The sequence below is a fragment of the Rhipicephalus microplus genome, chromosome X (genome assembly GCF_043290135.1).
Source record: "Rhipicephalus microplus isolate Deutch F79 chromosome X, USDA_Rmic, whole genome shotgun sequence".
NCBI classification, from domain to species: domain Eukaryota; kingdom Metazoa; phylum Arthropoda; class Arachnida; order Ixodida; family Ixodidae; genus Rhipicephalus; species Rhipicephalus microplus.
Genome location: NC_134710.1, coordinates 292,358,706 through 292,385,532, shown reverse-complemented (window position 1 = coordinate 292,385,532; position 26,827 = coordinate 292,358,706). Strand labels below are relative to the sequence as shown.

Here is a 26,827-nt window from a genome sequence, read left to right as displayed (position 1 = left end):
TTTTTTTTTGCTCTTTGGGGTTGAATTAGGCGCAGATATTTACAGAATAGGTAGTTTACGTGAAATAAAACCCAACAATATGGTTTTGAAGAACAGACTTTTCGGTTGTCAAGGGCCACGTCCCCCCTTAAATGTATTCAGATTGTACGCTTTCTTGGGCGGCACATTTATAGCTCAAGTTTTTCGGGAAATTATCAACGAGGTTCTACTGTGAACATAATTTCTTAGGTCCCTAGCAGTTCTGCTTATGGAGTCTGCTCTACCCAGAAAAAAAGCCCAACACACACCTGGGGGGGCATAGGAGGCCCCACACGCCCTGAGGTGAAGCCAGCAGCTGCCAGGGCAGGGGGTGTAGTAGCAGGAGGAGGGGTTCCCCTGGCTAGATAGTCCAAGGGTGGGGCACCTGTTGCACGGGGTGCTGCAGCTACTGGGGCTGCTGCAGGAGGCGGTGCCCCTTGTGGAGATTGCGGCCACTGGCGCACAGGGGCTGTCTGTGCCGATGGGGCCTGCTGAGACTGCTGCGACAGCGCCGGGGGCTGAGGCTGCAGCTCAGCACTCCCTGGGGCACCCCACGTCTTGCGCCCACGTTCCTCTCTGTCCATATAAGCAGAGGTCTGTGTAGGAGGTGGCTCTCGGCCAGTGCGCTGCTGGGCAGACTGCTGCCCAGATGAGGCATCCCAGCCAGGCTCCCGACTGCGGCTTGGGGGAAGCTTAGGTCCTGCTGGTACCGGAGGCCTGCACTCGCCCTTCTCAGAACCCTTCATGGCCACAGGCTTGCCACTTTCAGACACTTGAACAACATCAGACCCTTTGGGAGCTGCGCTTCGACTGCTGCCCCCAGCATCCTCCTCATCACTGAACACCAGTTTAGCACTGCAGGAAAGAAACAGAATAAGATTTAGCTTTTGTTCAGCGCAGCCCGTTTCCAGTCTTACTTCCACATCATTTTGACACCATGCAGCTTTCACAACTCTCAACAAAAATGAGAAAGTCCAATGCTGCCCCAAGAGATCCGCTTATGAATGGACATCTCGGAGGCCATGCATGAACTCTAAGCACGTTAGGCCTTGAACTAGACATGACATGACCACCCGCATGACGCACCTGGTAGGTTGGTGCACATTTTTGCATCGTTCTTCAATCTTGACACGTTCACACACAAGTTCAGACTTGTCAAGTTGTTTAACCCCCCGTATTCACAAACAATCCACGATTTGAATTCTGTCCTTCACTTGACCGAGTTTGGCACAGCGCCACTGCTCAAGCAAAAATGATGCAGCACTTACTAGAAATTGCTCCAAATTGACTTTTTCTGCCTAGAGACTGCTCCCATCGACTTTCTCAAATCACGGTAGAGTGCTGAGTGAAGGGACATCCTATCATAAATACAGGGGTAAGTGCTGTTACAGTATATTTTCCTTTACTTTCTTTTACACTGTGAATGTTGGTTTGATGCATCAATGTTATAAAGCTTGCCAAAAACTGGAATCGTGCCATCGCAGTTCTTAAACATGTGAAGATTGGCACCGTCGGTATGGGAGAAAGCAGAAGAGTGCGCCTTTGCTATTAGAAGTTTCTTGCTCTTGAAGAAGCTCTTAAGAAGCACGGCGAACACTTAGGTTTCCTGGTATCACCGTGTAGTGGGACATATTTTCCCCCAGCATTGTTAGGAAGAACTTCAATAACAATGGGGCATTCCAACGCGCCCTACAGAAATGAGGACGATGCATGTTGGGAGGGCGATGACAGCGGCCCCGCCGTTAATCCCTATCAGACCTCTCGATCAGCAATTCTGACCACGCTGCACGTGACTGGATTCGACTGGTTAAAGTAGGTGTATTCTGTTAAATAAACAAATGGACTTCATTTGTGCTCCAGTTTATTTCTCACTTCTTTTTATGCCTATACTGCATGTGTTAGGGCTATAACACATTATTTCGCATGCATTCACAAAATCCCCGTGCAATTTACACACCCCCTTTTAGGAGCCCCGAATTTGAGAAAAAAGTGCACAAATTATGCGAGTAAATACAGTACATACATACAGCCAAACCTCTATATATCAACAATACGGTGATCCCAAAGTAATTCAATTTGTGTAACCAGAATTCAACATGTAAGATCACGAAAAATAAATGCATCCATCGATAAACAAAATGTATGGATAAACGACAACCCGGGCCTTCAAAGTCAGATTACCTAATTACCGTCTGTTGTCACTTGTTTTGTTAAAGGGACTGACAACTGCCCAGAACATGAAATGAGATGATTGCACAGATGGAAACATTGTCCCTCATAGTGACTCAAACCAACCTTCTTTTTCTCAAGAAATGATTTTATTTCTTCATTGAAAATCGTGAAAATAGCTTGTGGTGCCACCTGGTGGTAGAAACTTCAATTATACGATGTGACACCGTCATGTGACGATAGACTAGTGTACGCGGCCAACAATTTTCCTGTTAGTATCGAAATATTGCTAACTTCTTTATGGTTAAGGATATTACTCTATAAAAATATACATATAGGCCTGCATTAGTAGTACGCATTAAAGTGGCACTGCCTTCGCATGACGTAAAAATGCCATGTTCGTTTGTGCACCTTGAGCAACTTTTTCTGTGCGCTCATGAAACCGTGCACACAGTTTTCGGGTCGCTAAGATTTTAGAACAACACGGTTGTTATATTTAGAATTTGACTCAGAAATGACGTGTACTGCTAGTCGGCAAAGCTGCGCATATGTGCAGTGACGGTTTCGCTAGGTTCATGTGTAGAGAGAGCACCGACGACGGGACAAGCTATCCACTATAGTGGCTGGAAGGTTTTAGCCACTGTACATCTACGATACAGGTGCAACAACCTTGGGCACAGGCGCACGCAATTCTGTACAAATACAGAGAACCTGCATGTCAGATCATCTCATTATAACAGCTTGTTATTTTAAAAAATAGTTAAGCTCAGATTAGACGTAGTTCATTTTCTCAAAAAAGTAAATTTAAGACAAATTTTGAGGCCTCAATATCTCTGCAGCTAGGGCAGGTACAACAATAATTCTTTTTGCAATGGAAACCTGTATGTGTGTAGAATGCAAGTATGGGAGCAAAATTTAGAGCGCAAGCCTTTTTAATTATTTACTCATCAAAATTGCAACAATTCCAACTGCTTTTGAAAATGGATAGTTCATTTTGCTGTAAAATAACCCAAACAGTCTAAAAACAAAACCTTTTGCATACTTTCACTCTATAGTCATTAGTCTATGTTGGCATATCTTAAATATCACTTAAGCACTTTTTTTCTAGGGCGGCCTTAAACAATAGGGGGTGAACTCAAGGGGGGACACGGGTTGTGGAGACCGAAAAATCACGAAAAAACTTTTTTATTGCGTTTTTGAAATCTACAGCTACTAGTGCACTTATACCATGAATTTCATGCCTATAATATTATTTTAGCCGCTAAGACCCTTTATACGGCACTTTCTAGCTAAATCTGAGCTGAAATCGACGTCGAAATCGCACACTTTCCGTGACGCGCCCCTGCCCTTTCATGTGTGCCAGCGCGGCCCGCTTGGTCTCATTTGAGAGAGCCGTCTTTCGCCTTCAAATTCCGGCCAGAATGTGTCCAATTCATACATTGGCAGCTTGTAAAATGAGCGGAAAAAAGTATCAGAGCGCCGTCCTATTCGCTACTTCGCGCACGACTTGAGCTTGCCTCCCTATTGGTGGAGGCTCCTGGCTTTGTCTGCTCCGGGTATTGAGGCTCGCGTCCATGCGCGCCATTTTGCCTCGGTGTCGGCAGAGAAGTTTCATGATGTCAAATCCTGAGCACAAATTCCGCACGCGGCACAAGTTTGGTGCGAAAAAGGTGCGAAGGACGCTAGTCGCGTATTTCTAGAAGCACTCCGTGATACAGCAAACCCCCGAGACGCTACACTTTTCGCGGACCATGGCGAAGTCGTCAACGCTACCACGACCTAGCTACCGCATCAGTTGTCACGGAGCCTGTGCAAAGTCCGTCAGCCGCGGAGCCTTCGAGCAGCGGTCGCGTGCGTCTAAATACTATCTATCGGCAGCAATCTGACTTGGAAGAGGAGCAAGCTAAAGCCAAAGATAAGTTATCGGAGTTGTCGTCTGCTGCAGCGACGGAGCGGAAACGCGCATTCGTGGTTGACCGTGCCGACGAAGCAGCTCGACCGCCTGATGGAACCACGGCCTTCAAGATCTGAAATAGCCACTGTTGCATGGGGCGCCGATAAAAACAGATCTCAAAGACTGTTTTTGGAGAATGCATGTCAGAGTACGGGAATAAGAATGCACATTGTGCCAAAGCCGCCGGTGCATACTTACAGTATTTACTTGCGTAATCCTCGCACTCTGATAATTCTCGCACCCCCTCAACGCCCAACAAAAATACGATGTCTTTTTTTTTTTCCTCAAGTAATTATCGCGCCCCCGACAACTGCCGCAATAATGTCGCCTGCTCGTTCCAGCCCCTGATAATGATAGCGTGCACCATCTCTTAAGCATCAAGCATATTATTGCACGGAGATTCAATCCAATTCAAGCCAAGCCAAAGTGGCAAGTGCACATTGCGGGGTGTTTTGTATGTCGGTAATCTTGTCACGTTATGGGGCGATACTGAAGCTGCACGGCTGCTTTCAAGTTGAAAGTGATAAATCATGCACTAAACAACGGCAACAGGGCCGCCGGTAGGCTTTTCTTAGTCGAGTTTCGTGTTCGCTACTGGTGACGACAGCTGAAAGCCATCAAGCAGCGTTGGGCCTGCCGTGTGCCTAAAACTGGGATTGATGGTAAACTATTTCTTTCAGAAGGAAACTGCAGACGTTTCTGTTATATAGCCGTCAGCCCAATATTGACGTCCTACGCTTACCTTTTGAGGGCTCCTGTTGAGCGACGAACGAATGAAGAACAAGCTTCGTATATGGTATTCTAATTCTCGACTGTTTGCCTGCACTTTTTCTGTCTCAAAAAAATCTTGCCTTGTGTTGAACCTGTGTTTTTATTGTTGAAGTTTTAATCAGTACTTCTCAAAGCTTGCTGTTAGTTACTGGAGTGAGAATCCCGATTTGCAGCCACTATGTTTTTTTTTTCATGCTGTACGTCTGTGTGAAAAGTTTTCCTCGCATAATTCTCGCAACCCCCAACTTTACATCGGTTTTCCGCCAAAAGAAGTGCGAGGATTATGCGAGTAAATATGATATCGTGTAAGTTTTATTTGGTGCTTCAATCTGTTGGCATGCTTATTAAAACACGCTTTACCACACCTTGGACAAACAGGGGCCCTCCTAAGCACTGGGCAAACTTATTCAAGCAACGCAATCACATTCTGAACGCCTACGCATTGGATAAGGATCCGTAACTCTTTTGAAACGCAACTGAATAAGCGCTGTGTGAACTTACTGAAGCAATGCTATCACATTTTCTATGCGCGCACGAAAAGGGTTCGCAACTCTCTTGGAACGAGACTGAATTGCGATCAGTGTCACTGCTCCAGCGCGGCGCACCGTTCGATATATCGAATATGTCAGCGTACTAGTGTTTGATATACGCTAACCTGTGCCCTATACTTTTACATGTGTTTTTCAAGGGGATTTTTCGGCTGTTCAATATAGCCAATGATTCGATATACCGGGGACTGACTATATTAAAAAAAAAAAAGTTTAGGTCACGAGGCACACGTGACGCATTTTGTTTGCCCCTGCCATCCCTCCCTGCTTAGCTTCCAGCACTTTCATCAGGACGATAGAAGAGAGAATGCGATTGCAGCATGTGACAAATCTTTGTAACGCCGCTCATACTGAACGGGTTTTTAAATGTTTGCGGCATAAAATTTTTTGAGGCAATAAGCTCTTCCAGTGAATTAATTTCATGGTAACTCAAAAAAGTGTTTCAGAGCCCCATTAAAGACTCCTTTCATTAGGCGCCCTTATGACCAGATAAGGGAGGTTTCCTAAGCTCGCCTTGCAGTTTTCTTATACTGTTCTCGTCCTTTTGCAAACAGCCTTACCATGATAAGTTAAGGTCGGTTCATGAATATGGCAATAAGAAAACTCATTTTCAGGGTGTTTCTCAATGCATTATAAATGAGCCTATGCTGAGAAACATGGAGACTGCAGTCAACTAATGTGCAAGACCCATCCTTAAGTCCTTTGCCCAACTACATGCACTGAAAATTCTGTTAGTCTAACAAAAAAAATGAAAACAAAGTTGTTTTTGCCCAATGCAGAATTCAAGACTTACTTATAGTCAATGTCCCCCTTGGCAGCTGCCCAGCCATCTTGGGAGTCATTCTGAAGAATTTCATCAAATCCTTTGAGGTCTTTTTCACTGATGATAGCAGGCCGCTGGTAGCCATCCTCATCAGGTGCATTTCTCACGCCTCGAACCCTACATTTTCAAAAATAAGTAAGCTATAAATTACTATCTTAACTAGAAAAATAAGATCTGTACATACCTACTATCGGAGTAAGTATAGGGTGGGCGAGCAGTTCCAGGCACACTAGAGAAGCTTGTGGCATAGTTTCCAGGAAACCCACGTCCATAAACCTGATCATAAGAGAAGAGCCACAATTTCTAGTGATGTTCAAGTGACCTATTAAAACTTTGCATTTAAAAGTTTGAATCATTTGCCATGGTTTCAAAACCATTGCCTTATGGAATTCATGCAAAAGTTTCATGTAAGAGGAGATGCTGGTCAGAATGCGAACATGTGAGCCGATTTTTAAAATGTTTATATTCATGATCAATTTAGATTATACTTGCAGAGTTGATGTTTGTGAGGTAATTTCCAATATACAATTACAGTGCAATGCAATCACTTTACAGTAGTTAGTGTTAGTCTGATATAGTTGGAAGCGAGCAATGTAACCCAGCAGACAGGCATCTCATTCTACCACATGTTGAAAAATGTCGATGAAAAATAGGTACACTTTTTCATGCCTCCACTGGCCTTCTATTACATTTTTCTTATTGTTATATTTTTTCTATTGCACAACAAAAAGTGAAAAGCAGCTCCTCACATTACAATCGTGGTCGCGTTACAAGCGAAGCACTCCGTTGATTGGGCAGTGAGTGCTGTGCAGGCCGGCATTTTCTGGCTTCCTTTGGTGCAAGGCACCATACCAAGGACAAATTAGTAGGTGCACAAGCCCAGCGGCACACCTAACAGTTACGTTCATGCCTATTGTCCCTTTCAAAGCCATAGCATGGGAGACTTGGAATGTTTAGTAAAAGAAAACCCCGAGCACTGAGCACGTGAACTACAGTCAGCTGCCATCACGAGGACATGCCCAAAGGATGTGCTTATCAAATCTTGGCCCACCCTTCAAGCAATCGACACATTTAAAAAAATAATGATTCCTGGGGTACAAAGGGGTACTGACACAAAATTTCGGGGCCGAGATGGCCTGCGGGGTCGATTCTCGTGAATATTCGTACATCATCTGCAAGATATCAACAGTGAATATATCTTGGAAGGCATTTTAAAATCATTTGGAAGTTTGCGTGAGCGACTGACTCTATAGCGCTATAGGCACCATTGGAGGGAAACCCTGAGGTGACCCCCTACTTCCCTCACGTCACCACGCTACGGTCAACAAAACAAGTTATGATGACGTCACAGCCATGATTTTTCTTTTGCCGCGTTAGTTCCTGCAGTCTATATTTCTCAGCGGCTGGTTGCGAGTGCGTGGCCGTGGCGCACGCTTGGAAAGTTGTGTTTGGCGACATTCCAGTCCCGTTTTCTATTCGAAAGCAATTCTTTATGCGGACCGTGCGGAAGTGCGTCACAGTTTTGTGTGCTGACGTGGTCAAGAGCTGCACATGCTAGGTGACGACAGTTGCACCCAGTTTTTGGAACTCTCTCAAACCGAAACTGGAACTGATTGATAATAGGGGCCTGTAATTAATTATCTGCCACGTGCTACAGCAAACGATGTGTCGTGTCATGACTAACAGGCCCCCAGCAACGCATTGCAGCAGAAAAACACAAGGCCAAGGTTTTTGTGTCAGTGCGCCTTTAACGTCCCAAAACCACCATACTATTACGAGAGACGTCATAGTGGAGGGCTCCGAAAATTTCCACCACCTGGGGTTCTTTAAAAGGACACAAGTCAAATAGCAATTTACGCCAGAGTAAAAGCTCAATGTATGACAACATTTAAAATGACAATATTATCAACAGCAGTGCCCTACTTATCGATAAATTAAGGTAAATGCACAAGAATACACGCACCGCAGTAGGACATTCTCAAAATGATCTCGATGACATCAGACCAACCGCCTACAATTAATTGCTAGTAATCGATTTAGCTGCACTACATAAAGAGCCTTCTGTGCATCACGAGACGCAATAAAATTCTGCTTCTTCGTTTCTGCTCAATTCATGGGGAAAAAAAAAACGCCGAACGTTACTATAAGGAATGGCGCGAGCGACTCAAAAATCAATTTTCGCGTGGTTGAAGGGCCCGTAAAACACCTCCGATATTTTTTCAAGCATTTCAAGTATATGCGCGCATTGTATGCAGAATGCCGTCGCGATTGATTCTGCACGTGGCAGTGCTACGATTCGCCGACGCGCCGCGAATTCCAAGAAACAATGCCTCCTCTTTTCCGGGTCTTTTGGACCTTTGCGTGACGCCCCGTGCCACATTTTTGCCATGCTGAGCCCAATATGCCAATTATGCTGCGACTGGTCGAGCAAGAGGCTACGACTTCTAGTCAGTCTGCAAGCAGCTGCCGGCGCTGCTTGTTGACCATCGCATTGGCAATCATTTGAAGGTAAGCAGCCACGGTTCGCCAACAAGCACGCAACTGACCGAGTCGACAGCCGGAGTCGTGGCAACAGGGGGTAGACAGTGTTTCAAGCAGCGTGTCAGCGATGATGTATGCCACGTGAGATTGGGAGGGGCGCTCGACGAGAGGGCAAAGCAGCGTGGGAGAGGATACCAGCGGAGGGAAGCGCAGGAGAGAGCGAAAGGTGTGGTCGTCACTGTTTTGATGATCAAACCCGTCCAACTTCGCTACTACAGCAAAGTTTTGAGAAATTCTCATGGCTCCGTGTGCACGATTTCCTCGTGCACAATTTCCCCACCCCAACTGAATTACGACCCCTAGTTTTTACGGGCCCTTTAAGGGGGGACAAAGGTCTTAAAAAAAGTTTTTATTTAGTATTGTACTGCCATGAAAATTACCATGCAAGTGCACCGTTGGAGATTTCAAATCTGCAAAACAGATTTCAAATTTCTCATTTAGAAACAATAGTAGTAAATTTCCACATTATAATTAAGCATATTTAACGGGTTATTATGGTAACTTGCAACAAAAAAAACTATTTTCAAAACTACAGGTCTCCTTTAAACAGTTCATCACACAGGCTGAAGCAAATTAGATTTCAAAACTGCTATTTCTTTGATCAGAAATAATTCTTAAGCTTGGAAGGTAAAGATGAGCTTCCAGTAATTAGCTGGTATTTATCATATATTTACAAGTCTATCAAGGTAGAGAAAAAAAAGAAAAAAATAATGATACCAAATCTGCTTAGATATCTTCACAGAAACTTGCTCAAAATTTCCATAAGGCAGATTCACTGCACAAAAACAACAATGCCATGAAAACTATTTTTAGTTTTGAAAATATTTGTAATTTAATATGTTAGGCTTTTAAAAAAAAATGGTATTTTACCATTATATAATAGTTTTCCCAAACATACTCTGTGAGGGTGCTGACACCCCCCCTGTAAAGTTGTCTGCACCGCGTGGCGCACGTGTCTCACCCCAAGGCTTTATTTCGGTGGTGACCACCACGGCGATAGATGGCGTTGTGTTCACTTTGAGTACCACTGTTGGTAGAGTGGTAGCGCCGGCGGTGGCCCCTGGCGGAAGGCAGGCCTTGGTGGTGGGCGAGAGTTGAGCAAGCCTCTTCTGCGCGTGGCGGCTGCCGCGAACGGTTGTCTGTAGCGTGGGTCCCCGGTGCTCGGCACCGCGGGCTTCGCGCCAGGGTCCCACGTGGAAAGTCAGGCGTTGGCGACGCCGCCTTGGGTATGTGTTAGTGTGTTGGGTGTGTTAGTGTGTGTTTATCATGTTATTGTGTGTTTAGTGTGTCACTGCGTTATGTTGTTTGTATGGTAGCGTGTTAATTAAAATTGATGTAAAATTCGGCGGACGATATCGTCGTCTAAATTAGTTAATAAATGTGTATGTTGTGTGCTTTGTACCGACCGCGTCTGCTATGTCCGTTCACTCCAAGAGCGTGGCGTGGCGAGGCGCTCGTTCGCCTCGCCGAGACCCCGCACTGGCGCTCGTTGGCCTCGCCGAGCCCACAACTCTCAACTATAAATTTCATATATTAAGCTTTCAACAAAAAGAAATGGTATTTTACCATTATATAATAGTTTTCCAAAACATACTCTCGACTACAAATCCTCAAATCGCAATTTTAGAAATTCAGCATTTTTTATAATTTTGTGACACTCAAACCTCGTTATAACCTAATGGGATATAAAAAATGAATATAACGAAGTAAACGAAATTCCCCTTGAAAGCTGCATTTAGAACCATGCATTTTAAACCTCGTTCTAATGAAGTACAATTGATCGAGAAATAAATATAACAAACTAAATTAGTCTATTTCATTTCATTTCATTTTTATTTCCTTAGAGACCTCTGAGAGGGTATTACATAAGGGGTGGGTAACATACAATCGATAGTTTTGTCACAATGATCAATGTGAAGTTATATTTGAAATATTATGCATGAAGCTTGATAGAGAGGCGATTGTGGCGATATCGTGGGAAAGGCCGTTCCATTCTTTTGCTGCTTTCGGAAAAAAAAGAAGCAGAAAATATTTTCGTACGGGCACGTGGGCGAAAAACTTGAAGCGCATGGCCGGTGCGATGAGATATGCAAGCTGCAGGTATAATGTAAGGAGAGCGATTAAGTAGGGAGTAAAAAAAACTTGTGAAATAATGAGAGGGTTAAAGGTGATAACATGATAAAGGTGATAAGTTACACTCAGCTTTGAAGGATGAAACACTGATGTACAAATATGAAGCATGAATGAATCTAGCTGCACGATTTTGAATGGATTCAAGGAAATTTGAAAGACCAACTTAAGGCGGGTTCCAGATGGGACATGCATATTCTAACAGACCTAACTAATGATGCATAAGCAAGTAGTTTTGAGTGACTGAGCGCTGCATAAGTGACGTTTTAAGAAACCCAGGATTCTGCTAGATGTTGATATGATGTTAGTAATGAGAGTGCTCCACGACAAATTGTAGAATAGGGTGACTCCAAGGTATTTGCAAGTGGTTATTGATTCGACAGTGACGTTAGCTATGTTATAAGAAAGGCGAAGAGGGTATAGACGGCGAGTGAATGAGATTAGTTTGCATTTAATAGGGTTTAAGGTCATAAGCCAGTCATCACACCATTGTAGGATATGGTTGAGGTCTTCTTGTAATAACATTTAATATTACATGACCTGCAAGGCGACGAACGCCTTGCAGGTCACTGACCTGCAAGGCGTTCGTCGTCGTTCCGCATTTTCATGGCGCCCAACGCAATTTCGCTGAACACTAATTGCTTCATCCGAGTCATCCGCCGCACGACACATGGATATGCACTCGTTCTACGCACTGTTGAAACCCCGTACTGGACAAAGGAATTTGTAAACATTGCTAAGAGTACAGTAACTGCCAGGAGAACCCTGCGTAACCAATAACGCGGCGCAGAGCACCGATATTGTCCGCCACAGCTCAGCACGAGACCTGGCGAGGCACACATGCCGCCGCCAGCCGCTCACTGCTAGACCAGCTCCACTGCGACCCACGTAACCATAGCAACACCACCATTGTGCCCAGTGAATATGGCTGCCGTGATGTCATTTCCGCCACACTTTTCACTCCGCGCGCCGGTTGGACATGCCCTCTCCTACCTTTCCTTCCTCCGTGGCTGCTACCCTCTGCACCGAGAAAGGAGGGCTCTCCTTGACAGCTTTTTTTTTCGTTCTTTTTTCCCTCACTCACGTGCGACCTTGAAGAGAGAAGGGTCTCTACATCCAGAGACTGAAAAGGGAGAAGCGTGGAACAGGTGCATCACAGATCAGCATTTGAGAGAGAGCAAACAATCCGCCACAGTCTATTCTTTAGTTTTCTTCTTTTCCTTCTTCGCGCGCAGCGTTAGCAGGTGCTGCCGCTGGATTGGGCATGGTGCTGAGAGCACTTTCGGAGCGCGGTATGTTCAAATTAACCGCTTTCGAATTACAGGGCGCTTTCGCCATTAGAATACACATAAGTTTGACGAGACCTCAGCGAGAGTTCGAATTACCCGAAAGTTCGAATTAATGAGATTCTACCGAGTTTATTTTCCGTGGCACGCATGGTCGTCTAGTGGTACATCGGGTCGTCTAGTGGTACAGCATGCAAACGTCTAGTGGTACAGCATGCAAAGAAGTTTCCTTCTTTGCATGCTTATAGGTGTACGCCCATCTGAGCATACATTGCCACAAACTAATGATTGATATAACGAAATAATGCATAATGAAAAAATTATGGCACCCCTTCAATTTCGTTATAAAGAGGTTCGAGTGTCTTTTAATACCCTCGTCCCCTTTTAAACCGACAGGTCGTGTTATCTATCGGGGCCTAGTTGAACCAAAACACACCTGCCATCTTGGAGCCAATAGCAGGAAATTGATCAATGGCCGTTGTTGCTGCTATGGCCCCCGCTGCTTTCATACTATTGCTACTAGTGTCGGCGGACGCGGCGATCAAATCGCGAAAAGAATAGATTTGTGGAAATCACTCATTTCGGCATCTGCAGTGCCTATTCTATGTTGTACCAAACTGATTTGGCTGAAACCCTACTCCAAATGCCCGAAAAAAATAAGTTTGTCAGCACGATCAGTGAGAAAGAGGCTCAAAATTGCACAAAACCACCAATGTTCATGAAGCAAGTGTTCATCTCTCGCGCCACCGATCGCCGCCATCATGGTATCCTTCGAAACGTCGCTGCTTCGCCTTCCCGCTTTCACGTATTCAAAACGTCACCGGCAAAGAAGAAACGCACAAAAAGCAAAAAAAAAGCACATGGTCATACGGGCAATTCGAGGGCCGTTTTATGAAACGGGGCCTGCGATTGGCTGGCACGTTGCAAGGAGACTTCCCATTAGGTGCTGTCACGACAACAGAGGAGTAGCGGCCGTCTACATCGAAAACCACATTTCATGCATGTTTTTTGACACTTGTTGCACGCACGCCATTATGAAATCTTGCTTGTTCGAAAAGTTTTCGCCTACTCATGCATTTGGAAAATGAAAGCGGAAGCCTCCTACAGCAAAAAAAAAAAAGCGGCGGTTGGCGGGACCAGCTAATTATCAAACGACTATACTGAAATCAACGGAACACTTAGATGACATGCCAAGTCACCGCCAAGAACCCAGCATTGAATCTAGCAGTCGCACTGTGACACCATCGATAACGCCGTTGTTTGGCGATCGTCACCGAACACTCAACAAAGGACGCAAACAATGCTTCCCCGAGTACCAGGACGCTGAACGTGCAGGCACTCGCTCGCGTAGCCAACATGAAACCGACTACCGTTCAGATGAAAGGTCGCCGTCAAGATGTGCGAAAGCGTGCCCATTATCAACGAGCGATCGTCCGTCGACAAGCTTCGACGTGAACGATGATTCACCATGTGCAATCGCTTCAAGTTGCTCAACACCGCCGACCGAGCGCCAACATGGCACACATGATGCAGTCCTTAATCAACTGCGCTTAACAATTTCCTGTCAGATAAGGCACCATAATTATCACACTTGCAACTTCGTCCGTAAATTTAAAACTTTTTACGACTTTATGGCACGACCTTTCCCCTTTGGTGCCAAGGTGCTGTCTTACGTAAGCTTGGTGGGTTTTCATCACTGTTCATCAACCAAGAACGCACGCTGTTCTTGGTTCAGTGTTTGAGTGCAATCTTTCAGACACTGAATCTTCTGTCTTGGGCAAACTTACTGCGAAAACCGCAACGCGCCTAGCAACGGCACTCCTGCTCTGCCGGTGCAAGAATTTGTCGTTACAAGTGCACCTGGTGTCTCGTGCTCATCGACAGTGGCTTCCGCATCTTCTCTTTCATCGGCCTCGAGTGCGATCGCGTCGTCAACTGTGCATTTACGAACAAGTTTCCTGACGTGCGAGGAGAAAGAGGCGGCGGATCAACAACGCGCTGCTGTGCAAAGAGAACTTGGCGCTATGCCAACGACGGAGCGGAAATTTCAGGCAATGGAGCGCGATCATGAAGCTGCCACCGCTACAAGTGAAGGCGAAAAATTTTTCCTTGTGCAAATGGATGCCCTAGACGACCTGCTATCTCGGACCCCGTGCCACCGGTGCACCGCGATTGGGATGAAGGTACGAGGAGGCACCCAACTTGGACTTGCTGCAAAGCTTGAGCTAGTATGCTTGCATTGTGGAGTAGTTTCAAGCTCATGGAGTCCATCTCGTCAGGATGACACAAAGGCCTTTGATGTGAATGTAAGAGCCATTATGGCAACAAAACAAATAGGCAAGGGACAAACAGCTCTCAAAAACTTTTGGGCAGCGATGAACGTGTCCCATCGTGGCCTCCATCACAAGACCTTTCAGAAGCACCTGAAGAAATTCAGGGAACCGCAGACACAATGCATATAAAATTTCTATGCAGAATCTGCTTCTGCTGTAAAAGCCACTTACAAAGAAATGGATCAATATTTCACCAGGGATATAACAGTTTGTTATGATGGAACATGGCACAAGCGTGGGCACACATCCCATATTGGAGTCGGGGCAATTATCGAATACCATACGGGCCTTATCTTGGACGCCGTTGTTCTGTCTAATCAGTGCCTTGGTTGCTAAGTAGAGCCAAAGCCTGGAGACTCAGACTATGCATGCTGGCTGGAGAATCATGTGTGCCAGAAAAACACCGACTCTAAATCAGGGAGAATGGAGGTTGAGGCAGCTATCATCCTCTTTTCACGCTCACTGTCGAAGCACAACCTCCGTTACACAACGCTCGTGTCTGATGGAGATAGTGCCACATTCTCTGCCCTTGTACAAGAAAATGTTTATGGACTGGTCCCCATTTCAAAAGAGGAATGCCTGAACCACGTTCAGAAGAGGATGGGGACTGCACTTCGCAACCTTGTGCGGAAAAGTGACAAGGCTTTGGGAGGGAAGGGCAGGCTGACAAAGGCCCTCATCGACAAGTTGACAGATTATTATGGTTGGGCCCTACGGAACAATTCCGATGATGTGGCTGCAATGCGGCGGGCAGTGATGGCATCGTACCACCATGTGACGTCGACGGATGAGGAGCCGCACCACGACTTGTGCCCAGAGGGTGCAGACTCCTGTTGTCGTCACAATGCCAGCAAGATTACCGGTGTTCCACCTCCGAAGCATTCGTACAAGCTGCCACGCTATGTTGCAGATGCACTTCTACCCATTTATGAGAGGCTCTCACAGGCTTCTCTTCTGCAACGCTGCCTGGGAGCAAAGACGCAGAATGCATCAGTCCTTTCACTCTGTGCTGTGGTCCCTCATGCCCAAAGAGCAGCATGCGTCACTGATTGCTGTGGAGACAGCACTGCATGATGCAGTACTAAGATACAATGCTGGCTGCTACAGGGCCACCCAAGAGCTAGCTTCATCAGTGGGGCTAACACCTGGCCACCTGGCCATTCAACGGGCAGCCGAGAAAGATTCTCTGCGCTTGAAAAAGGCTAAGAAGCGATCCCTAGAGAAGATGGAAAGGCGGCAAAGAAAGAGAGTGCCAAAGGACACCTCCAGTTACGCTGCAGGTTCATTTTAGAACTGCCTATGTGCTCAAAACTTTCAAACGTCGTTTTCTCAAAATGACTTTTTTGGCTAGTGAGGCTGCTTATTCCAGCCATATCTCTGGAACCACTCATTGGATTTCCATAAGTCTTTTTATTATGTACATGAATAAATTTCTGAGGGGGTGACAAGCCCATTTTTTCAATATATTGTGTGTGTTATTTATTATACTTAATCAAAATTTAATTGATAATATCCTAATCACGAACACAATGTTTGATGGTCTGCTAAAACTTTTCAGCAAGGAAATTCAAAAAAAGGGCTCTGTTACCCCCTGGAGTATCAATCTTGGAATCATCATAGTTAATTTCACAGTTCCAGCACCTTTTGAAAGTTCTCCAGGCCTGGAATTAGAGAACCATGTGCACTACCCTGATATTCTGCTGTAACTTGAAAACCAGTGAACATAACTTGATGAAATTTTGTAGTTCTTCTAATGCTTTTGCTATAAGTCTATCCTGAAAATTTCATTAAGATATCTCAATAAACAAAAAAGTTGGTATCCGATGGTAGCCTCCCCCCTTAAAAGTGTAATTTTTGTATTCTTTCTACCATCACGTACCTGTCTGTAAATTTTAGTTTCAAAATACCGCATATTAACGGCGTAACAATAAGTTACGGATGCGATGGCACACCCCCAGCCCTTTAAATTGAGGACAAATCGCACTTATTTCGGCTGCCTGTAACTCTTGAACGGCCCGCTCGAACGTGGCCATTTTGGTATCGCTGAAAAGCTCTCACATTTGGCTTTTCTTCTCGCTCGGTCGGGCAACACTAAGCTTGCCACCTCTTGAAATAAAAAAGAAAGAAAAAAATCCACGAAAAACGTCATTGGCCACTTGAGATCACAAGGTTATAATGGCACAGTCTGATTAGCTGAGGGCGTTGGATTTGAAAACTTGGCTATTCGAGGCGCAATTTTGACTTGGGTTATGGTGATACGACGAACATGCCTGGAGGACCGAAAAAACATCATTCGGTGTATCAGTTCAGCCGAAAGCGAGCCAAAATGGGAAAAAAAAAACGTGCTTACGGCACAACATCACGGGTTGCCGCGAACGATCAGCAAGCAGCCATCAGTGCCTCGGCGCCCGATAACGGCGATGCAGGTGACACCGGTCCGCTCCACAAAGGCACTACAACCGCCGAGCAGGTGACTCGCGGTGTCTGGGCATCAGACATCGTCAGCGAAGGCGATAGCGGTTCGCAAGATGCGGGCATGCCATCGCGCGGCTCTACAAGCGATCAGCAAGCAACCCGCAGCGATGCAGCTGACGGACTGCATTCTTTGCACGACTCAAGCCGTGTGCGAGTTGACGCTAGATCTGTCACGAGCAGCGAAATAGCACAAGTAAGTGCTCGTGAGCAGGACAGTCTTCATAGACTTGAGTCGACACCGGCAACAACACTGCAGTTTTCACCTGTGCAAGCGACGCTTCATCGGCCTCCGCCGCGGACCCTGCAGCTCCGTGTGTGATGATTGACATGGAGGTCCTGAATGAGCTGCTTGCTGCTTCCCTACGCTGCCAGGTATGTGGCGGGTGGGCAAAATTAGTCACGAGTGACCGCGATTGCGGCCTCGCTAAAAAAATGATCGTGAAGTGCGACTGTTGTGGCGAAGTCCCGACAGCATGGAACTCGCCGAGTCAATGGTGGCAAGTCCTGCAATGCATTCGCGGTAAACATTTTATCCACGCGTGCGATGCTCAGCAGTGGGAACGATCAGACAGCCATGAACGATATTTTCGTGGCTATGGGACTGTCGCGGCGGGAGCTGCACAATAAGACGTTTCAACTGCACTTGAAACAAACCTTAGAACCGGCTGTCACCAGAGCTGCCGCGCCCGTTATGACTCGGTGCACGTGTAAAGTAAAGGAGTTATACGACATGTGTTTTGGGCACAAAAAGAACATTGCCATGTGCTATGACGGCACTTGGTTGACAAGGGGGCATTCCTCTCACATTGGTGTTTGAACGGTTGTTGAACTGTTTACTGGATATGTGAATGACTACCATGTGATGTCCAACTTTTGTTTGGGTTGTGAGAACGGCCCTAAGCCAGGCAGTGAGGGCTATGATATCTGGAAGTCAAGCCACCAGTGCCAGAAAAATTCAAACTGCAAGTCTGGCCAAATGGAGGTAGAAGCCGGCAAAATTTTGTTTAAACGATCACTTCAGCGGCATGACCTTCGTTACACTACGGTGTTGTGCGATGGTGACAGCCCCACATACAACGCCATGAAAGAAGCGAAAATTTATGGTTACTTTGAAGTGGAGAAGGAGGATTGCGTAAACCACGTCAAGAAACATATGGGTACTGCACTAAGCAACCTAGTGCAACAACACAAGGGGGAAGGCAAACGAAGCCTTGGTGTCAAGTGGAGATTGACTGCCGAACTGTTCGACAGGTTGGCTGTCTACTATGGGCGAGCACTAAAATCGCACGTAGGTGATGTTGAAGCCATGAGCCGGGCAGTGATGGCAACGTTTCATCACGTCACCTCTACCGACAGTTGCCCGAACTGGTGAGCAATCTTGGTGCTGCCACAACGCAGCAAAAGCTAAAGGGCCAGAGCCCAAGCACAAATATAATTTGCCTAGTGATGTGGCTGCAGCTCTCTTGCCGGTTTACCAGTGATTGTCGGAGAGGAGACTGCTGCAAAGATGCCTCAGGGGAAAAGACCCAGAACTCAAATGAGTCTTTCCACTCGGTAATCTGGAGCCTACTAGCAAAAGAGCAGCACTGGTCATTGATTGCAGTACAGGCAGCTGTAGAGGAGGCTGTGCTGCGTTTTAATGCTGGTAATGAGCACGCTACTACGGCCGTGCTAGCAGAATTGAATGTGGACATAACACCTACTGGGTCCAACAGGGCCAGAGAAAAGGACCTGCGGCGTAGCACAAGTTCTGCTAAAAAAAGGGCAGCATCACTTGGCCTTGCTAAGGCAGTGAATAAAAGGCCCGATTACTCCCCTGGATCATTTTGAGATACTTTTTCTTAGGAGGGAGAGTGTGTAAATAAATTTTTTTTACCCATTTCCCCTAAGTGGCATTTCTGATGGTGTCATATTGGAACCCCAATATCTCTGGTTCTACTCAACCAGTCTCAATAATTCTTTTTTTGACAGAAAAGTGGTGCAGTAGGACTAGTATACAGATACATATCACTGAACAACACTTATAAAAATAATCATTTTAGAAGATATTATTGGGTTTCAGAAGTAAATTTTGAGATGCCCTAATTAAATTCAAAATTATTGTAAAATATTCATTCTTGCCTGATTGAACCCATGTACCATCCTTTATCATTGTAATGTTGAAGTAATTTCCATATTCATTACTAATTTATCAGGAAATGTTTTTTGCAGTTTTCTGAAAACTGCATTTTTGATCATCATGTAGTTTTGGAGTGACGATATCTCTGGTCATACTTATCCTATCGCATTAATTCTTGTTTTTTTTTTTTTAGAAAATGGGACAAATGGGGACTGCAGTAGGCCTAAAATTTGAACAAATAACATGAGACATGTTTTCCAAAAGTAATAATTGCTCCAAGGTTTTACTGAAGCCTTTTTTGCTTGCAAATGTTTGTCCTAGAGTGATTTGAGCCAAAGTTACAGCATGTCATTCATTCTTATACCACTTCAAGCTCTGACAACACAGGATCATTTTCATATGCCAGTGTCTTTGATGACAATTAAAAAGAAAATTTACTTCCCATTAAGCCAATTAAAAAATATGAATTTCTCGAATATTCTGAAAAGTACTTGTTGCAGAGAAAAAGTAATTGCGTATTTGAAATCAGCATGTCAAAATACATAGAGCATGCAAATTTTATCAGAATGTACCCATAAATAAAGTTTTTTTTAAGTGGGTTGTCCCCCCTTAAGCGTCAGAGTACAGTTCAGAAGCGATTCGTAGAAAAGCGTTTCATCAGCCTTGTACACATTTGACGCTTCGTAGCACTCCAAAATACCTGGCAGATCATGTTGAATCCACGAATCTGCGCCATCTGTAGCTGTGGAGGAGGACTCGCCACTAATCACTTTGCCGACGATTCCGTGCCTTCGGTTGAAACCTTCGAGCCACCCGTTACTGCCTTTCAAACCATCGCCCCCCAGCCCAGGATACAGTCAAAATCCCTTGCTTTTTGCTGCAGAACAGCGCCGCTGATGGGTACATTGCGCGCCCACGTGCCCGAAAACTATGTAAACACAGCTTTGTCGACGTCGGCGTATGTTGATTTCAACTTTTTCTTGCCGTCCGTGCAACGCTCCACAGCCCTGCAAATCGCATCTTTCACGTTTAAAATTGTGGACAGAAAACTAGCTGGGATGCCAAATTTAGCAGCTACATCCTTTTTTTGGCCTCTAGAAACGGGGTCCAAGATGCCCATTTTGTCTTCCAGAGTCAATATCTTGCATTTCTTTGTCACCGAAGCACTCATGCTGAAATGTCACACAGGGTACTCAATCTGTGTCATTTCGCACAAGCGCGAGTCTTCAGAAACGAAGAGCAAGCGACACAATAGCGACGTTGCGGAGAAAACCAAGAAAAGACAAGGAACACTGAGAATGCGGAAAGCTACGGCGCTGCCGGCCCTGATGCAGCTTCCTTCACTTAGTGTCAGGGTCGTGAAGTAAAAGGCAGAGACTTGCGCAGTGTTACCTGCAGAGGAGAGACTAGCCAACGCACCTGTACAAAAGGTGGCACCGCCTGTTGCCTATAGGAGGGCTGTGCTGGTGATGAAGGAGGTCCACCACCGGGCGGCACACCTGAGGGGAGGGCTCCCCTTGGCGGAGATGCGAACGATGCTTGACCGTTCACGCCACTGCCACTGCTCGGAGGCAGGCCGCCGGGTGGGCCACAGCCCTGCCCGCCACCACCCCCTCCACTGCCGCCCCCCGGAACCTGCTGCTGCTGCTGTTGCTGCTGCTGCTGGGGCGGCGGCTGCTGCTGAAGCGTGCCCCGGCTCCAGGTTCCTTCCACTGAAACGTGCACTTTGTTCGCATAAACTAGCAGGCAACTCTAAGTATCCAAGCTTGGGAAAACTGACACTTACTCTGTGGTCTCAGGCTGGGGCCAGGTCCATACTGAGAGTCTGTCGCCGACCTCTGGGTCCCGTCGATGGGCACATCGCCACCAGCTAGCTTGGGGAATTCCTGAGGAAAAAATGGCGACTGATGGCCCAAGAAGTTGCGTTCTGGACCACCACCCTCTTGGCTGGATGTCACGCTGCTCCAAGTCTTGACGCCAGCGCTGCTGCCAACGCCTCCCCCAACTGTTACCCCGCTTCCCGGACCCCCTGGAGCACTGGTGCTTGTGGCCACTGGCGCCTGTTGCTGCTGCGGCGGCGGCTGCTGCTGTTGCGGTGGCTGCAGCTGCGGCTGTGGCTGCTGTGGTTGCTGCAACAATTAAGCGTTGAGACACACAGAGTCAGCATTTACTTGAGCCCTAAACGTAAGAAATTAATAGTATCATACACCAACCCACGGCAAAATGTTCTAAATGTTATGAACGGCTCTCACTCAGTAAGTTATTAGAGAATGTTAACCATTATGTAGATCAGATCACCAGTAGCATGATTGAAGATGAATAAAAAGAAAAAAATTAGCATACAAGAAAAAACTGTCTAGTATTTCTTTCTACTGCATTTCAATATGCAGTCATCGCAATCGGTTGCACTTCCCTACCTCAGTAAGTTATTAGAGAATGTTAACCATTATGTAGATCAGATCACCAGTAGCATGATTGAAGATGAATAAAAAAGAAAAAAATTAGCATACAAGAAAAAACTGTCTAGTATTTATTTCTACTGCATTTCAATATGCAGTCATCGCAATCGGTTACACTTCCCTACGTACAGTTAGTCTAATATATCCAACTTCAATTTATCAAATTATTGCCTACATTGAATAGTGAAAAAAAAAGCCATAATTACAAACCTGGTTACCTCCATATTTGGGAGATTCGTGGAGGAGGTGGATGGCAGATGGCACAAAAGCACCCTTGTAAATCCTTTTTTTTTTTTTAGGATCACACAACGTCAGACATCTTTCAATGATTGCTCGTCAAGTCATCTTAACCGGTATTTTATTTACAATATGCACGTCTGTAATAAAGGAATCAACAATGCTGTTCCCCAGGTAAACCACGAGCCCTTCCTACTGTCAACACCATTCATTGCATGAAAATTTCGACCACCTGGAGTTCTTTAAGATGCACCTGAATCAAAGCACACAGGCCTCAAGCTTTTTCACCTTCATTAAAAAAGCGCCCACTGAGGCCGCATTTTTTATGCTTGCTGACCAGCGGGTCAGCAAGCAGCCAAGTACCATAGTCGCTAGACCACCGTGATCAAGTGCATATACTACCACCGTGGCGAAGTACATATACTACCACCGTGGCGAAGTACATATACTACATCATGCACGAAATTCTTCACAAAGCCTACAATTACTGCTGGAATCTCAAAAATTACAATTTTGAATTGCTCACGCGGCACAGCATGCATGCATGGCTACTTTCCGCTACATTTTAACTTTTCTCATTTTCTGGCTATTTTTTTTCTTTTCGACCAGACAACCCTAGCTTTAAGAATAAAGCATTAAAACAAGATGGGGAACATGAAGATGGCGGCCTTTATAGAGACTATAATCTCTATGGTCACTGCAGTTTCAACAGCAAATAGCCACTGAGATCACAGTTGCTTCGTTATCACATAACCCTTTAAGCCTGAATTATGAAACTGCCGGAGAAAATTTAAATTGTTTTCATTTTCAACTTTAAATAACAATTTTTAAATGATTCCACAGTTAAATTATCCAAAATGCACCTTCCATATATACTTTTATGTATGTCGCAAATTGTCCACTTGCCACAGAGGCAGGGACCTTGCAATAAAAAACGTTACTTTAAAGCTACGCACCATGCATGACACATATTAAAGGAGCCCTGCAACACTTCTTAACATGGTCAGAAAATGCTGCCGATCGATAGTAGAGGCTCCGGACAACATGCGAGCCAATTATAGTGCTGCACACAGCCTTAAATTCATAATAAATTATCAAATTCAGCTAAAAATTGCTGTCTCTTCTTTCGACAAATTGCGGAATAAGCCCAAAAATCGCCTTTCTATCAGCCATTGGCTGATTTGAACATGGCGCGCTCGGTCATTACAGAGATTACCGCGAGAGGCTGCGACTAGTACACGCATGCATTCACACTGAAAAAGCCACGCATTCGAAGAAAAAAAAAAGAGAAAAGTGCTCAAGGTCCCGAGGTGCACGCGACATTTAGATTTGCACCTGTCATCCCTCCCTGCTTAGCTTTCAGCACTTTTGTCAGGACGAGAGAAAAGAGAATGCAATTGCAGCATGCAACGAATCTTGCACTGGACGAATTTTAAAAGATTTTTGTGCCCTTTATTTCGTGAGGCAATAAGCTCATCCAGTGATTCATTCCATGGTTACTTGAAGAAGTGTTTCAGGGCCCCTTTAAGTGTGCACACACTAGGATAAGCAAAATTATTCAAAATAAAACTTTTGTCAGCCAGGCAAAAAAGAACGGAGAAATGAGCGCTATCTCCACCATCATCTACATAATAATTGGTTGTATAATGTACATTACACAACGTCAGGCCAGATTTTTCATGCTGAAAGCTACATTCCCCATGAGTACTTGACAAACAGCATTAACAGTGACACGCATTCAGTGACTTGCTTGCTCGCAATTTTCCAGTATGTCACAAATTTGCGACATTAGGCAGGAAAGGGTTAAATATCTTTTGTGCTAATGCTGTCCCATACAGTTCATACTCGCGAGGAAAATAAAGACATACTGGTTATCCGTTAGTTGGCAAAAATTGTGCTCACTCAGATTTACTTACAAAAGATATATCGCTCTTCGGACTCGCTCAGTCTCTGATTCACCAAAATTTTACTCAACCGGGCTCGCAACCAGACCGTCTTATACTCGGACCTGCCAAAATATTGCTCACCTGTGTTCACTCAGATTAATGGCTTTGAGAGAGTTAGTGATAGACTCGGTCTTATGTACAGTTGGCTTTTTTGACATGGTGCCAATGCTCTTGAAAACCAGTATCCCGTGTCAGGGTTCGTACAGGTTTCCAAAGCTAAAATTCAAGAATATTCAAGGACTTTCCAGGACCTGTTGCGAGTTTTCGAGGAGCGGCATGAGAAGTTAAAATTTTTCGCTCTAAAATTTTCAAAAATGACCAATTTTATTGCACTTACAAAGTATGAATACCAAATTTATAATAAAAGAGCATAGCCTTTATAACTTCTCGCACCCTCTCAATAGGAAAAGGGCACAATGTCATGTAGAGAAGTTACGCGCTGATGGGCTTCAACGCACATGTGTAGACATGCCTTAAAGGGATCGTGCCACAATACTTGTGGCTTGCGTGCTCTTTGCTGCAAGCTTTATTTATAGCTCATAAGCACGATACACACACCAAGATTCATTTATATTTTCTATATAATTTGTCGCCATTTGGATATGGACAATTTTCATTTCATGTTTGTGGAGACCGAGTTGTGCAGGTACATAGCAGTGTAGCCGACTTAGTCACGTGATCACAAAGCTTTGCACGCATCATGCCGAGTATTCACCTTGCAAATTCACCTTTAGATGCTTTAGTGTGGATCAATGAAAAAAAAACCCTTTAAAGCAGAGTGGAGAGGGGATGGTGACATGAACACTGACAAACTGTTGGGGCTTTTCAAGACCAGAAAATTTTATCAAGTGCTATCTTTAAGCTGTTTGGTTTGTATGGTTGGGTTAGGGCTGCCTGTTGGGATATTTATGGTTGTGCCTGTACTATCAGGAGTACACGGTCCTTGAACCGCAAACTATGTGGGGGTGCTAACACCCCCTGTAAAGCTGTTTCCACCTCGTGGTGCACGTGTCTCGCGCATAGGCCGCATTCAGAGGTCATGACTATCAAGCGGTAGGTGGCGTTTTTCTCGCGAGCATTTATCAGCACCATCATCATCATAGTTAGAAACCGTGACACCGGCAGCGACGCCTGGAAGCAAGCTTTGGTGGCGGCATGGGGCAGATGAGCGGGTCTCTTTGGCAAGTGGCAGTTGGAGCGAACGGTTGGCTCTTGCAGCGGTCCTTGGTAAGCAGCGCTGCGGGTCACCTGCCGCCTTGTTGGTTATGTTGACGAGTGTTGTGTAATATTGTGTAAGGTTGCTCAGCGTGTGGATCAAAAGTAGTTAAATAAATGTGTCTTGTTTGGTTTAGTCCGACCACATCCACAGCGTCCGTTCACTCCAAGAACGTGGCACTCTCCATTTCAAAACCCCACAACTGCTAACCCGCCAATGGCTACAGCATTCAAACATCTCCTTTGATTAAGACATCAGATCCTTTTTTTCAACAAGTTTCAGAGTGTCCCATAATGTTTCATACCAATACAGTCGAACCACACTACAATGAACGCCGCTTTAACGAAATTCCCGCTACAACGAAAAATTCATGGTTCTCCGTCAGCAGTCCATAGGAGGCAATGCATAAATATTGTCGCCACAACGAACACTTTCTTCTGCCATGCCGCTTCCAACGAAATTTCACGATGCGATGCCAGGCTCAGATATTTATTGCTATACAGTAAACCCAATCTTTAACATTTTGATGCATTTTCAGAACCTGAAAATGCGTCAACGAAGTCTAAAACACGCATTGGCACCACGGAAAACCACTGTTCAGCAAGCATGGGCGCCGCCATCGCTATTGAGCAATGGCGGCGCGGTGGTTTCTGGTGGTGCCAAAATGTTAAAGATTGAGTTTAATGTATAGCCGCAGATGATCCGAAGCTTAGTTGCTTAGTTCATGGTTTCCTTTGCGCAGCTGCTGGGTGCATCTGTGGAACGATGCCTTTTCTGATTCCAATGCTCATTTTGTTCGCGCTTAGCCAGTCTGGTAATAATCAGAGCAGCTGTTCGTCCGTATTAACAAAATCACCCAGCCGTGAGTGATGGATGATAAGAATGGCATAAAATAAGGCAAAAGTCACCCTGCTGCCATCTCGGCGTTTTGACGGCGGACAGCTGATGGTGTTAACGTGTTAATGCAACTGTTTGGTTCGTTCACGAAAGCGGTTGTCATTGTTTCGTCATGCTTTTCACTATGGCCTCGCTACACATGGGTGATAATCGCGCCGTGACGCTGCTGGGATAGAATAAAAAGCAGCGGACACTTTTTGAATTTTTAGAATAAACATTCCTTTGTTTTGCTAGTTCTGATCGGTTATATTTTTTCGATTTCACTACAATGAAATTTTAGCTTCAATGAAATTTTTTCTGCGCCCCTTCAGTTTCGTTGTAGCTGGGTTCGACTGTAGCAGATTTATTGAAAGCACAGCATTTTGCAGCAGAATTGAACAAACTCTGAAAAAATAATATTAAACACGGCTCGGTAAAAGCCAGACATGCTGCGACATGAATACTTTTTAACCTGCCATTTTGGATAACCTTGCGCCACCTGTAGTGTTGCTCGACCATGGAGGCTTACGCTAATGGAAGTTGCATATGTTGTTCACATCACACCATAAAGCGCTACAACGCAAGAACTGAAGTTATGTCAGAGCACGAGTTACACTTTGAATGCCATTGTAGTCAATTCCTGGTAGGTCCACGATATGCACGCATCTACTATACGTATAAAAAAAAACTGGTCGATCCACTTCGTAATGCCTCACTCAAAGCTAAAACATGCAGCATAGACTGCTTTACATATAACAAACAAGAGATGTGCTGATGTCTTTATCGTTAGATTCATTTCAAATTTTCGCAGACATAACAGTAATGGATGTTTTTTTTTTGCGTTCTACGACAGAAACAAACAGCTTTATTTGTGTGTGGAATATAACTAAATCTGAAACAAAACATTTCAATCCAACACCTTCCTT

General features: G+C 45.1%; 1 protein-coding gene across 9 annotated transcripts in view; it reads right to left on the bottom strand.

Moving 5' to 3' along the window:
• LOC119161406 (uncharacterized) overlaps window positions 1-26,827 on the bottom strand; it is a 201,196-nt gene that overhangs the window by 160,370 nt on the left and 13,999 nt on the right. For all 9 annotated transcript variants that reach the window (XM_037413853.2, XM_037413856.2, XM_075879330.1 and 6 more), the window contains exons 5-9: window positions 20,954-21,296; window positions 20,587-20,879; window positions 6,468-6,559; window positions 6,254-6,400; window positions 288-873 (exon numbers count right to left, since the gene is read on the bottom strand). In XM_037413853.2, coding sequence (XP_037269750.2) covers window positions 288-873; window positions 6,254-6,400; window positions 6,468-6,559; window positions 20,587-20,879; window positions 20,954-21,296 — 1,461 coding nt within the window. The remainder of the gene's footprint in view (window positions 1-287; window positions 874-6,253; window positions 6,401-6,467; window positions 6,560-20,586; window positions 20,880-20,953; window positions 21,297-26,827) is intronic.